This window comes from Rhea americana, unplaced genomic scaffold, assembly GCF_003343005.1.
Source record: "Rhea americana isolate MKP2758 unplaced genomic scaffold, rheAme1 scaffold_43, whole genome shotgun sequence".
NCBI lineage: Eukaryota > Metazoa > Chordata > Aves > Rheiformes > Rheidae > Rhea > Rhea americana.
The window spans coordinates 1,914,467-1,928,671 of NW_028186568.1; the positions used below are offsets into that span (position 1 = coordinate 1,914,467).

The 14,205-nt window shown below is 40.3% G+C and overlaps 1 protein-coding gene across 1 annotated transcript in view; it reads right to left on the reverse strand.

Annotated features, from left to right (window-relative positions):
- Positions 1-840: 840 nt before the first annotated feature.
- The window catches only part of NTPCR (nucleoside-triphosphatase, cancer-related), a 58,129-nt gene continuing 44,764 nt past the window's right edge, over positions 841-14,205 (reverse strand). Inside the window, exons 3-6 of the mRNA XM_085315414.1 lie at positions 12,919-13,081; positions 11,670-11,766; positions 8,333-8,542; positions 841-2,219 (exon numbers count right to left, since the gene is read on the reverse strand). Of these exons, the coding sequence (XP_085171540.1) occupies positions 2,151-2,219; positions 8,333-8,542; positions 11,670-11,766; positions 12,919-13,081 (539 nt within the window). The 3' untranslated portion in view covers positions 841-2,150. The remainder of the gene's footprint in view (positions 2,220-8,332; positions 8,543-11,669; positions 11,767-12,918; positions 13,082-14,205) is intronic.

Sequence of the window (14,205 nt, forward strand, 5' to 3'; positions counted from 1 at the left end):
TGCAGAAAGGGTACTGGCAAAGAGTTCAAGCCTGAGCTCCCTCTTGAATGCCTTGTGGTAGCCCTCAGGTMGTGCAGGCCAACTGCCTCTACTTTCCTTACTGCATATCTTGACACATTGGCTTCATTCAGTAAGAGCCCTCCAGCTAGCCACAGAGAAAAGCTGCTATGACTTTAGGAGACAAGCACACTGAGTAACCCCTACAAAAATATAAACCAAATTCCTTGCATGCTTCTTGTCACCAAGTCTTCAGAACCAGCAAGCTCAGTGAAGCCATACCACTGCAGTCACCAGACTCAAACCCCTAGGATGGTAACGAGCCCATTTAGAAGGGAGAATTCCTGCAGCCCCCACCAGAGCCAACATCTAGGGAACACCTGGGTAGGACACATGCTTAGACTTGGTCTTTCACACAGGCTTCATTTCTCAGTACCAATCTGTTACAGTCAGAATTTGGAGATATCCATGCATCTTGTCTAACACAAAATAACTTGCAAGTAGTAATTAAGGGATTAACTACACCTTCAAGGCACAATCTTTATTTTGAGGACAGCAGCCAGGAGTTGCATACTCTCAGAAGAGGGAGACTCTGGGACAAATTCCCTAATCCACAAATATGATGAAGTAAACACTGTCATCCAAACAGAACAGTGCAGAATAGCGATATAATGGAGCAGCTGGGGAATAGAACCATATGTAACTTGTACTGTCTGTGGGGGGACAATGGTTGCACAAGACCCTCATCCTGAATATGAGAAAGAGTAAGGATGCTCCCAGCATGCTCCCCATCTGGCCCCATAGAACTTTTGATGCCAGTTTTCATAGAAATAAATAACTAAATGGATGTTTGAAAATGTCTTTAAATACTATGCTCATTTTAACAGTTGTTGAACAGAAAAAAAAAAAAGTTAAAAACAGAGAAGACTGAATTCTTAATATCTTTTTACAGCCCAAGACCACCATAAATCATACAATGAACAAGTGTGCACCTGGGAGGGAACTCTGTTTTCACAACATGCAAAACTTATTAAGTGGTAGCACTTTTTCTGAGCACATTTGCAAACCTCCTAGGGAAATACATTGTCTAATACTTTCAAACACTTCTCATTTCACCATTAACCATGAAGCACGCACAGAACTGAATAAGAAGGAAAAAAAAGTAAATATTAATGAACCATAATGGATTGTACAACCTATACAGACAAATGCAAAATTTAGTCTATCCTGATCTATTAAATTCTGCATGAAAAGCATATGTGATGATTTTGATTTGACTATGCTTCATGGACCTTATATTTTGAGGGGAGTTTTTTTTTCTTTCTTTCTTTTTTTTTTTTTTTAAGGGAATGAGAAGAGGATTGCCATCAGAAACTTCAAAATTAACATAAAAATACAACCTTTTTTATCAGCTATTGTCTGGGCTACTTAAGAAGAGGGTGGAGCTGGTTATTTTCCTTTATTAAGTAGCATTTTGCAAGTTCCACTCAGGATTACAGTAAATTCGCTTGCAATTTTGGGTAACCCTTCTTATACTGCAATTGAAGAAGGTGTGCTGGGAAATCAGGTTATTTCTTCCATCTTCTGAGCCATCAGCAGCCATGCTGAAACACACTCTTCTGACACACCTAAACTGGACTGAAGTTAACAGAGACATAAACCAGGCAGAGCGCACACACTTTTGCGGTATATTTCTGTTCCATCAGAGTAGGACTAAGCTGCAGTTATTCAATGCAGATTACTCAGTGGGGCTTTACCCACATCAAAATGCTCTCTAGACAGAACAGTCCATGTCACATGCTGAAGAATTAAGATCTCTGTTGGACATAGCTCCAGTATATTTGACAGCTAATTGCTTTCGCATGGTGTAACTAGCATCAGAGTCAGCCACTCAACTTTTAAATATCCAGATTAGAATTTGATGTTAACTACAGGTCTCTTCAATTTTTTGATAGGCCTGTGAACTGAATAAACAAGAATCCTACCATCTCATTTTCACATTTTCAAGTATTACCAGCTTTATCTTGCTTACCCTGGAGGCTCCAGTAAACCCTCCAGCGGCTTACACAGGAAGGACAGACTAAAAGACCTGCAAAATGTTGTAACGTTTTGTAAAAATAAAAGCTTAGTGTTTACAGGCAAGAGAAGGGTCTTCATTTTCTGCAGGATTCCACCGTTGCCAAGATGTCTTGCAAAATGCTGTTTCTGTTTTCCTTATTAATCTAGAGAAAGAGAAATTAAAACTGATATGATTTGATGAATAACCTCCATATCATGACTGGCTTCAAAAACAAACAAAGCAGAGATTCAAATGCATTTCCTTCTCAGTAGAGAACCCTTGAGCATCAAACAGCTGCTTTCTCTTGTAATTGAGAGCATAGTAAGCTAAACCCAGAAACCTGCACACATAATTGAATATTCAGTGATCTTTTTGATTTAATCATCCATAGTATCTTGCAGCATTATTCAGTGCTTGAATAAATAAAAAGAATCACTCAAAAAAACCACCTTGTACTTTTGTCATTACTAAAATCCTTTTCAATTACCAAATATCATTTTCAATTAAAGAAGAGTTTTTAATTGCCTTCGGTACCTGAAAGGATTACATTTATTAGGATGACATATCCAGTAAAACACACCTTCAGTGAAAAATACAGTGCTTAACAATGCAACTGTATATTCTGAGAAACCTTATCATCACAGGAGAAAAATATTTTGAAAGAAAGTAAGACTCCTTGAAAGAGATAAGGGGACTTTTGTATTATACTGAGGTGTGCCTTTAGTTGACCAGTCTGTGGAAATGCTGGGCTTTAACAGCAGTACACGTAAAAATCAAGATAGTCCAGTGTCCTGTGTTTTGCTGTGCCCATCTGCATTGCAGCACCTGCAGATTTTTGTAAAATGCCAAGCTAGGCTAGGGAGCTCAGCTCTCGGGTGCAGCAGCAACGGAGGTGGGGGGTGGGGTAGGGGGAACTACCCCCCTTCACAGCACACTGCATCTGCTGTAGTGCACATGGACCCGCAGTGCCCTGTACTGTGTGCGTGACTGCAGCAYGCTTAACTCAACAAAACCTCCAGACGAGGGCTGGCATAGTGAAAGAGTTAAAAAGCAGTTGTGAAGCGTCAGCAAAAGCTTCATTTAGAAAGCTTCAGAAATCCTCCTCACTGCTCAGATCCCTGCAGAGAGGGCAGGAAGGAGTCACACAAAGACAGATGAGCCAAAAAAAAAAAAAAAAAGTCAGGGTGTTCATATTTTTAGCAAATTTTGAGAAATGCTGCTTTTGAAGAGGAAAGAGATGAGACACACAGTACACGCACGATAAAACTTTCCGCCGGGAAGGTTTCATTGCATCCCCTATAGTTGCATTGAATCTCAACACATGGATTTGTATCCCTTCCCATTCCACAGTTATTACTCAACCACAGAAAGTCTTTATTCTTTAACTATAAACAAACCGGTAACAGTCCTACCTGAGGAATCTGGCCCTAGGTACTCATCACTACTACAGTCACAGACATCCTATCCAAATCCTGGAAATCAACACAGTAAACCTGAGGAGACAGCACTCATATCTGTATCACTTGAATTCAGGACAGCATACCAACACAGGTCTACTGAAAAAGTGACATGGAAAAAGAAAAAGGGGGAAAGGAAGGAAGAAGTTCTGGCTGAAGGTGCTACTGCTTTTACTGAGTAAAGAAAAAATTCTAAGACCATTATAAGATAAACAGAAAAACGTGCCACAACAAAAGATGGAATTACTTGTGAGGAAAGTTATTGTGGGACCCCAAGGTACAGAAGGCACAAATGAGCCAAACACTAAACCTCACAGCAAGTGCCCTGATATCCCGACTTTCAAAGGACCTTCTGAACACTTAATAACTCTTCCCACTGTCGCACAGCCAACAAAAACAATACTACGTTTTATCTGTCTTTTTTCCATACCTACGTGCCAGAAGTCCAGAGAGAGCATCAGAGAGAAGATGCCAAGTGCTGGGAAATTTTCACGACTGCTTTGTAAAGGCTGCTTGATAGATAGCAGTGTCTTCTTAAGATCTGGAGACACAGTGTGCAGGCAGCCTTCGCAGACAGAACAAACCTACCAATAATTGTACTGAATGTACAAAGAAATGGGTAGATTTTTAGTCAGGGAGCTAAAAGTATCTATAGATGCTGCCTTTATTAAGCATTTGAGTAATCTGGAGAGAAGTATCACCAAGATGCCAAGCACGCAAGAGTAGAGAACAAAAATTTTTTCCCCCTCAAAGCCTCAAGCACTTTCAAATAAACACTAGCATAATCTGTTCAACTAGAACTTTTTCTTCTCCAAAGGAAGAAAGAGGGGAAAGAATTGAAAGAATAAATCCATATTCCCAACTTATATCAAAATAAGCTGACAGAGAGGAATCAACAAAATCYCAAGCATTTGACTTTACTGATTGTGTGTCTGGAACCTCCTATTTTACTAGATTCAATACTGAACCAAATACTAAGTAACTATATATAAAAAAAAAAAAAAAGCAAAAATCAAAAGATTTGCTTCCAAAATAGAAAGAAACTGTGAAAGACAGAAATAACTTTGACAAACAGGGACTCCACAAAAGATCATCTTTCAGAGAGATTATTCCCTAGGTCAGATGTACTTCTGCCCATGCTAGACATCCTTTCCATGACATTCATTTTATGTATTTTACTATACAAACCCATATCAGGGACAACATGACACAAGCAAAAGTGAAGGTCCCTGTATATCACTGCAAGAAAGTGGTTTGCTTGTGACAGAAGAGGCACCATTTTTGTGTCCAGCATTAGATTCTGGTTCCTGCTCAATATGAGATCAGCTGTTGGACATCACCTTTCTACTGCCCTATAACGAATGCCATACATCTATCCTACAGTAAGATCTGCCAGGATTCTGATGCATTTAACTASTTATTTCCTTTCCCAAAAGGCACACAGAACCAAACTTCACTGATGGGTTTCATGGAAGCAAAACTAATAGATGGAAACATGGGAGAAAATGAGTATGTGCCAGCTGCTAAGGATAATCTCAGCCTATTTAAGATATCACATCTGCAAAATTGCACAGACCCAGGCAGTGCAAAAAGAGTTCCCACACTTTTACTGAAAAGTTTAATTCTCAGCAAAATGAAATTGGGCAATGATGGAAAAAATGTGTTAAATATCACAGTTCCCATCGTTAAGTGCTCTAAAGGTAATAAATTAAACATTTGGGACCAATCCTCAACCTGCTTTTAGGGCGTCTGGGCCCATTTACACCAACTGAGAATACTTCCAAGATAGAAGGGACTGCAAAACCCTAAACAGCTGTCTCTGTGCACTTAGCATCAAACATCAGAAGTACTCTTGTGACACTAACAGAAGGATCAGAGAATTCTGCTAAGTTACTTGAATGCAACTTAATTCCACAGTAAGTGACAAAGCAGACATAACTTTTTTTGGAAGGTGACTGCTTACTCCTTTATGCTTCCAGGAATCATAAAAGTTAGCCAGATATGGCTAATCATGAACTATTTAGGCACTTCACATTCTCCCCTTGCCACAGCCCTGTAAGAACGTAGCTGGTGATGCAGTATTTACTTCAGCCAACAGCACATCTGAATCCAAAGGCTGCTTCTGTTCCTACTCATGCACACATTTTAACTAGTTGGGAAAGTGCTTGCAGAGTGTCACAGGAGCAATTGAGACAGATGTTTTCCTATGCAACACTTCAGCATAGCAGGTCTCTGCCACCTGGGAATTACTGCAATCTGTCACAAATTTCATACCCTTGCTTTTGGCTAAAGGACTCACCAGAGAACTCTCCATATTTAAACAAAGAAATATCCTAATCTCTGCAGCATAAACAAGAGAGCTCACTCTTTAGCAAAGTGAGCTAGAGCAGCCTGCAACCACTGCTGCTGAGAAATCAACAGAAAGACTTCAGCTGGCTGTCATTTGCATTTAAGAGACATAGGTATTGGCGGACTGACATACCCAACAACCCGAGATGGAGCAGCACATGACCTCAGAACATCGCCTGATATAAAGTGATCGTGGCAGTCTCAAAAGCTCCCTTGAGAAGCCAAACACTGTTTTCCAGTGCTCTGTTTCCTCCCCTGAGGGGACCAAATGCACACTATTTGCCTTGCCATGAGTGCATCCTAAGCACCAAGCCACAGCGTTGCTTTCAGCAAGGCAGTCTCCATTCCCTCTCCTCCAGTTGTACCACCGCAAAGGAAGTCATACAAAAATTCACATGTACATGTATGCCTAGTTCAGTAGCCTGACAGCTAACACACATCAGCTTGGAGATGGGAAAAGTGGATTTTCATCTCTGAAGGGAAAAGCAGGAGCTGAAYGCATACATGGGGAAAGGAAACTTCTCTCATCTTTGCTGCTGAGACTGCTTAAGCATTTAGTTGGACAGGCAATGAATTTAAAAAACAGAATTTAAGACAACGAKGGGCCACCAAATAAATGGATTTCTCTGAGGACTGCAGTTTTGCAAATCTCACTTTGAAAAGGAAAAAAAGTAGTAAACTTTACTTTGTCTGCAGTAAATAAGACTATTCAGTATAAAACTGTTGAGATACTGTCTTTTCCTTCCTCATTCACTCAGATCACAATGAAGTAGGCACTCTCACTGTGATCTCCTTCAGCTAAAAAGCAGGCTGCAACACTATATTGCTTTAAAGCATATTACCCCTATTAATAAGTCAGGATGTACAACTTCCCCCTTATTGTAGTTTATAGAGATGCAAAATTCAGCTTGGGATATATCGCTTTGCTTTCTATTAAAAACARAAGACACCATGCAAAAAATAAATAAATAAATAAAATAAGGGATGTGAGCAATATTCAGCCTGTTTTTGTAAATCATCCAGGACACCTACAAATACTTCAGAGAATCACAAAATCAGTAAGGTTGAAGGGGACCTCTGGAGATCATCTAGTCCAACCTCCCTGCTCAAACAGGGTCACCTAGAGCATGGTAGACAGGGTCTCATTCAGGCGGGTTTTGAGCATCTCCAGAGAAGGAGACTCCACAACCTCTCTGGGCAACCTGTTCTAGCGCTCCSTCACTCTCACAAGAAAGAAGTTCCTCCTTATATCCAGGCAGAACTTCCTGTGCTTCAATTTCTGCCCATTGCCTCTTGTCCTGTCACATGGCACTACTGGAAAGAGTCCCACCCCATGCCCTTGACACCCTCCCTTCAGGTATTTATACACACTGGTAAGATCCCTCCTCAGTCTTCTCTTCCCCAGACTGAAGAGGTCCAGCTCTCGCAGCCATTCCTCGTAGGACAGATGCTCCAGCCCTCTGATTATCTTCAGAGACCTACACTGGACTCTCTCCAGCACCTCCATGTCTCTCTTGTACTGGGCAGCCCAGAACGGGACGCAGGACTCGAGATGAGGCCTCTCCAGGGCTGAGTAGAGGGGCACGATCACCTCCCTCGACCTGCTGGCAACACTCTTCCCAATGCACCCCAGGAGACCACCAGCCTTCCTGGCCACAAGGGCACCTTGCTGGCTCATGGTCAACTTGTCATCCACCAGCACTCCCAGGTCCTTCTCTGCAGTGCTGCTCTCCACAAGGTCAGCCCCCAGCCTGTGCTGGTGCCTGGGGTTATTCCTCCCTAGGTGCAGGACTCTGCACTTGCCCTTGTTGAACCTCATGAGGTTTCCCTCACCCAACTCTCTTAGAAAATCTCAAGCTCRTACTGCTGTGAACAAGCTATATTTTGTAGCAGTAAGGTTTTGAGAATTTATCCCTAGATGATCAGAAACACACTTTGAGGTTCTAATATTCTGAGAACTATGTCTGTAAAAGTAACACCATAAATTCCAAAATTGTTTCAGTGATTCCAGAGAAAGCACACTGCACTTACAAGTGTCTTTCTTCTAGCAACCATTCCTGCAAATTCTACTGCTGCCTTCTTTTCTTTCCTTACATATTATTACTGGTAATATTTCTGCAAGCCAATCTGCACAAAAATCTGACTATACTTTAAAAGATTTAATTCTTACGAATACTGAATATTTACGTGGCAATAATACTACAGCAAGAAAACCTTTAAAAACAACCGTATCATTACTTCTACAGTCCCTCACAAGCAAAGCCAGATGTGTAAAACTGCTATAGTAAGTGCCAACTGTGATTTTAAGTAAGGTGAACACCTGCCCATTAAGGGCTGAAAGGGCTGAATGAATTTCATACAAGCTACGCAGAGCTATCCAGTGGTAGCAACAATTAGTTTTTAAAAAGAGCTAAATACAAACCAGCACAATAGAACAGAAGACTCTTTAAGAATATTTAATATTACTCACATTGAACACTTTAACATCTTTTCTACTTCTTATTTCTTCAACAAGATCCAGCGGCTTTCCCTTAGGTATTGGAATAGTTCCAAGTATCACGGTTCCTGAAGCAGTCAGTGTTTGACGAATGGCTTGAATAAAAGACTGGCTGAAGAGCTCCATTTTACCAATCTCATCTATGACACAAATTTTTTTCTCTGCATCACTGCCAAGATTTACCTGTGGAAAAGCACATCAAAAGACTAAACAACACTGAAATTAAAACAAACAACTGAAATAATTTCTATTCTAATCAAAAAGATACCTCCAAAAGAAGCCAATTCAGCTGTAACACTGGAGGGAATGGCAGAGTCAAAACTGCTGTTGGTGACTGACAGACCTATAAACCTGCCATTTCTACTTCAGCAAAGATTCTGCAAGATTAGGATTAGGAATTTTATTGTATGTTGAAATACATTAAGACACTGTCCCATGTACAGAGTTCATGCCTGAACTCAGCAGAGCAAGTTATCTTTTCAGTATCAAAAGGAAGCAGTTCTGACTGCATCAGCTCAGCCCCTAATGCTGCAAACTCAGGCATGTGCTACCCCTTGAAGAGTGAACAAACCCAGGCTGGTCCCAGGAACTTTAGCTCTGGTTCCAGTACTTGCAGCATCATGATAAAGTTTCAAGAGGTCAAAACAGTTTGTCCAAGGTAAAACAGCAAGCCAAAGCGTAAACAGAGGAATGCTGACATCTCCATAAACAAGAACAGTCCTTCACATTGTGCATTCCTTTTCTGTCTGATCTACAGCTTTGGCTCTTGCCACAAAATTGACCTGAACATCAGATTTGAGATTAGAACTTTACAGTAAAGTAAGCAAGGCAGAAGCACATTGCAATAAAGAATCTCTAGAATTGAGGAAAAACAAAAACAAAACAACCAACCCACACACACAAAAGAAGAGGAAACTCCAAATGAGAAACAAAATAAAAAGTGCAAAGGAGGTCAAATACAGTATTTCTCTCAGAACAGCTACCTTTTTTCCCCAGTTTTTCTCCTCTCTCATGTTAGAATAATCATCTTTCTTCCATTCCATTCTCATTTTACAGCTTATTCTATAGTACTAGCCATTTCCCTGAATCATAAGACATGCCGTATCAAAGATTAACCACAGTTGTGGTTGGTTTGCTTTGTTCATGAAGTGAATACTGTACCAAACAGTACTGTGCTGCAGACTGGTAAGCAGCAAGAAAGTCTAGGAGAGAATACAGGTAATTACCACTGACAGCAAGACAACTTGGAAAGGGAAGGAACTATTGAACTGAAAATGAAGTGCAATACCCACCCTCTTTGGAGGAAAGGAACTGAGAATTGCACTCCATCAGAACTCAAGTCAAAAAGCCACTGTAAATCCATGAATAAATGCTGATACCAGTCATATTATACAGAACCTAAAGAAAAAAAAATCTAAATGTTTTTTCCTTGTGAAGACAAAGTATTTGCTTCTGGAAAAGTAGAAAATCTTCATAACATGCATCCTAAAATCTTTTCAGGTGAAGTCCCTGCTGTGTAGCTGTTTTAWCTAAAATTCTTTCATAGATCAGTAACATAAAAAGCCAATACTAGTCACTAGGTTGCACACTAAGAAACAGGCTTTTTGCTTTGAAAAGAATTCCCACTCCTGCCTGGTAAACTTTCCAGAGCTCGAGAGATCTTTGCTCTAGGATCTATTCCTGTTCTCACTGGAATGTGATCCAAGCCTTAACAGCTGAAGCTATCACCAAGACTAAATGGCACATCTCTCTTGGCTGCTCTCTGATCAAACCAGGCCATATCCTTGTTTCTACCACTTTAATTCTTCCTTTGTCTCTTCTTATTGCACATCTGTGCTCTTCCTCTCTCTCTCTCTCCTTCTTTCCCATTTTGTACCACCTAAGATGCATGACCGTGTACCTACCAAATCAACTAACAGAGCCTTCCGTAAGAACAGCTAAGCACAATTGACCACTACTAACACTTCTACTACTAAGGTCTCTGTTGCCTTTAAATGCAGCAGTACAAGGATTTAGAGAACAGCCAATGCTTAATGAAGACTTTTTTTTTAATTTAAACTATCAGCCTATTTACTAATATAGAAAACAAGTTACTTTGAAATCAAACATTAAAAAAATATATATTTCTCCCATTCTATTCTTATTCTCTCTCTCCCCTGCCTCCAATGTCTTTGCTTCCCTACTCTTGGGCTTCTTTTCTTGTTCTTTCAGAGTTCCTTATTCCTTGCTCCCTTGAGCTTTGGCAGTGTAGAAAAATCCTATTGTGATTTTCTATTAGTACAGCTCAGCAGCTGCTGCACACAGTTTGTAAGATGTTCCTGCCAACATCGGATCTGTTCTTGTTTAATTTTGGAGAGGGGAAATGCTAGGGTGGGCAAGAGGGAGGAAAAGGGAAAGAAAAAAAAACATACTATCTCTTGCACTATTCCAATAGCATGTTAGGGAAGGACAGGAAAAAGAAAGACTGTGTGAAAAGGAAGGGATCACATCAAACCAATTCACTGTACAACAGCCAGCTGTTGTCTCTAATAAAACTTTTAAATGGGAAAATATTGTCTATATTACTGCGCATATGCTGGAAATAGAAACTGTAAAACCAGACCCCAATTTATACTACTGTGTGGTTGTGAGATTMTTTAACCCAGTGTTGCTGGCAAACTTTAACTTACGGAATGTGCCTTGAGCACACAGTATTCATAAAGAAAAAACAATAATCCGAAATAAAAAACAGGTCCCTCTGTTGTCGCAGTCGAAGCGCTCCTTGTGCTGCAGGCTAAATTTCAAATTATCGGAGTGCTGTTAGCTATTAAAACATAACAGTCTGCAGGTACTTATACAGTGGTAATTAAAAATAATTCTTTGATTTAAGAAACAAATGTTGCTTCTCCTGGAAGAAAACAGGCACCAGCAGAATAGGGGAACAGGATTTTAAGGGGAAAAATAGTAGCAGAATCCTTCTTCTTGGACCTGCTGATGTCACCCAGTTCTGTGGGGGTAAAGTCAGCTGTACATTTAATATCTGTCTTCTAGTGTGCAAAACAGTGGCTTCCTATCACTTGTCTCTCACTACGAGGAGGGCCTGCTCACTGGAGAATATCAGATTAAGAATGAGAAGGGAAAGTGGGCTCTGCACTAGAAGCACAAGAGAACAAGCTAGTTTTGTCCCTCCAGCTCCCTGAAGTCAATCACAATCAGTCAAACCCAAGAAATGTAATTTATTACCATCAAGAACTAGGGCCTATAAGGGCTTTCTAGTAACACTGCTCATCATAAAGCCTCCATCTTTCAGCAGCTTTAACATAACACTTACATTTCTCAGCAAAGGAATAACCAACTGCTCAAAGGAAACAACGTCTACGACGTATTGTCCAACTCGATATTCACGTCTTGAAGAAGAAGAATCAGAACTGAATTTTAAAAAGAGACAAACAATTCCTCCTGAGTAACATGAACTCAGTGAGAATTTACTGCAGTCAATTAAAGTGGATTTATGAAAACTGTTATTAATCCTAATAATTCAAATTCCCCTTAATTCTTCTAAGAAAAGAAAAGAAAATCTGCAAATCRCACATTAAATCATACTGCAGATAGTACACTTCCTGAGGATAAATACTCCATTAGCTATTTTTGTATTATGCAAATTTGAATTTGAACATTGTGCCAAAGGATAATGGAATCTAAAAGCCAGAAGGTATGTTTACACTGAAATGCCTGCAGTTCACGTAGATATATGAGCAAGCTTTAAATTAGGTAACATGACACTGAGGTAGCATCATAGCAGTAGCTCAAGCTCAGCATGGGATGCAAAACCTTTAAACAATCTTGGGGAAACACTCTTGACAGGTTGCCTGTGCTGCATCACACTATCCTAACAGAACTCCCTCCATTGGCAGTATTTAAACAAGTTAGTTTGGTCACCTATGTCCGAATGAGGTGCATATGYCACATGTGACAAATCAACAGACCAAGTTGTCGGAAGTACGGAAAGCAAAGACAACAGAATCAGAAGTGACTGGGAGCCCCTCTGCACTTCAGGTCTCTTAGTAGGGCTCTAAAGGCCTTCATTTGCTTGAAACTCACTTGTGGGATTTGTGGGCCAGACAGTAGCTCATTAAAATAACGTTATATGAGATTTCCCTTGATTTTCAGCTTCTGTTCCCTTATGTTAGCCAATGGAAACAAGTAATATTCCTCTCTGCATTTTTTTTGTAAAAGAAACAATCCTGCCTACTACAAGCTACTCACTGTGTCCTAAGGAGCCAAGACTCTTTATAAGAACCAAGACTCTTTATAAGAACAAGTGCTCTGCAGTGCTTCCCATATATAGCGTGTAAAATGCGCAGCAAGGTAGAACACCCTCTAGCACATTTCCAATTTTTCACTATGCAATAGAATATACAATACAGGCATCAACCAGAGCAGGAGAACTAAACAAAGAAACTAACCATGAAAGCTTTAAATGTGCTAGGTATCACCTTACGGAGGAACATTTAACATGCTAACAAACTGGAGGACAAGCCTAAAACAATAAACTCCTTATACAATTAAAATRTCCGTACCTGACTCTAGATAAAGGTCCTCGTTTTCCAGACAGAGTGACAACATCAAATCCTGTTCTCCTGCCACCTTCTCGGACTTCCTCTGTGTAAAATCCATCAATGGGAACCCCTGTGGATTTTAGAGCTTGACAGACCTTCTGGATCAAAGTAGTCTTTCCAACCCCTAAAAATAAAGAGGAAGCAAAAAGTACACAATATTAAACTTCTTTTACCCTAAAAGCCCATTTTTTAAACACCATAGCAATGATTTAGCAGAAACATAGATTACTTCTTAAGTCTGCAAACTCTTTAAATGGTAAGAAAGTAAATAACAAAAGCATCTTTTAAAATGCATATTCTACTAACACTGTAATAGCTTATTAACCTTTAGGAAGTATGCCTCCAAGCAAAGTCATAAGAGAATGGCACAAACATCCCCAGCCAGCACTGAACTTGTTTGCCTAGACAGTGCTGAACCCTGGGCAGGCTACAAAGCTTGCCCCAGCTCAGGTGAGAACAAGAACAATTGGCCTATATTAAGTGCCAAGCTGTTCTATAACTGATATCCAAGCTAGCTGGAAGATACTGATGGGCCTCCCTTCCCATCACTAGTATTCATTACTGCTAAATAGCACAGCAGAATTCATTCTCTTTTTAGATCATTAGGTCAAAACTGACTGCAATTACAAGGAGCTTACCTCCGAAGGCATTGAACACATTCAACTGCTACTGRTGTCCTAAAATTCAGAACTCAATACCCTCAACATACTAGATCTTACATGGCAAAAAAAAAATTTCCAACAATAGGAATGGCTTCTAACATACCGTAATGGAAACAAGAAAGGTTTGGACTAGATATACGGAAAACTGGATTCAGCATGAGAACAATCCAGCATGGAACAAGTGGCCTAGAGATGTGGTATAGTCTCCACACTGGGAGGTTTTCAAGACCAGAGTAGATGTAGCTCTCAGCAACCTGGCCTGATCTCACAGCTGACCCTGCTTTAGACCTCCTGATGTCCCATCCCACATGAACTACCCTGTGGTCCTGTAATCCATTCTCCTATCCTAAGACAGCTCCTTACAGCATCCTGTCTGATGCCTCCTTTGGCATTTGTTTGATGTGCCTTCTACTATCTGAAAGCTGACCATCTTCCAAACACCTTCTCTCTTCCCACAAAGGAGCTATTCTTTGCCTTTGCCACTGTACAAGTACATCCTGTAACAATCTCCTTTTAAGCTCAACTTTATCTCCTGTCACAAAAGTTATCAATTCATCAGTTTCATTCTTGTCAGAAAGAGAGAGGG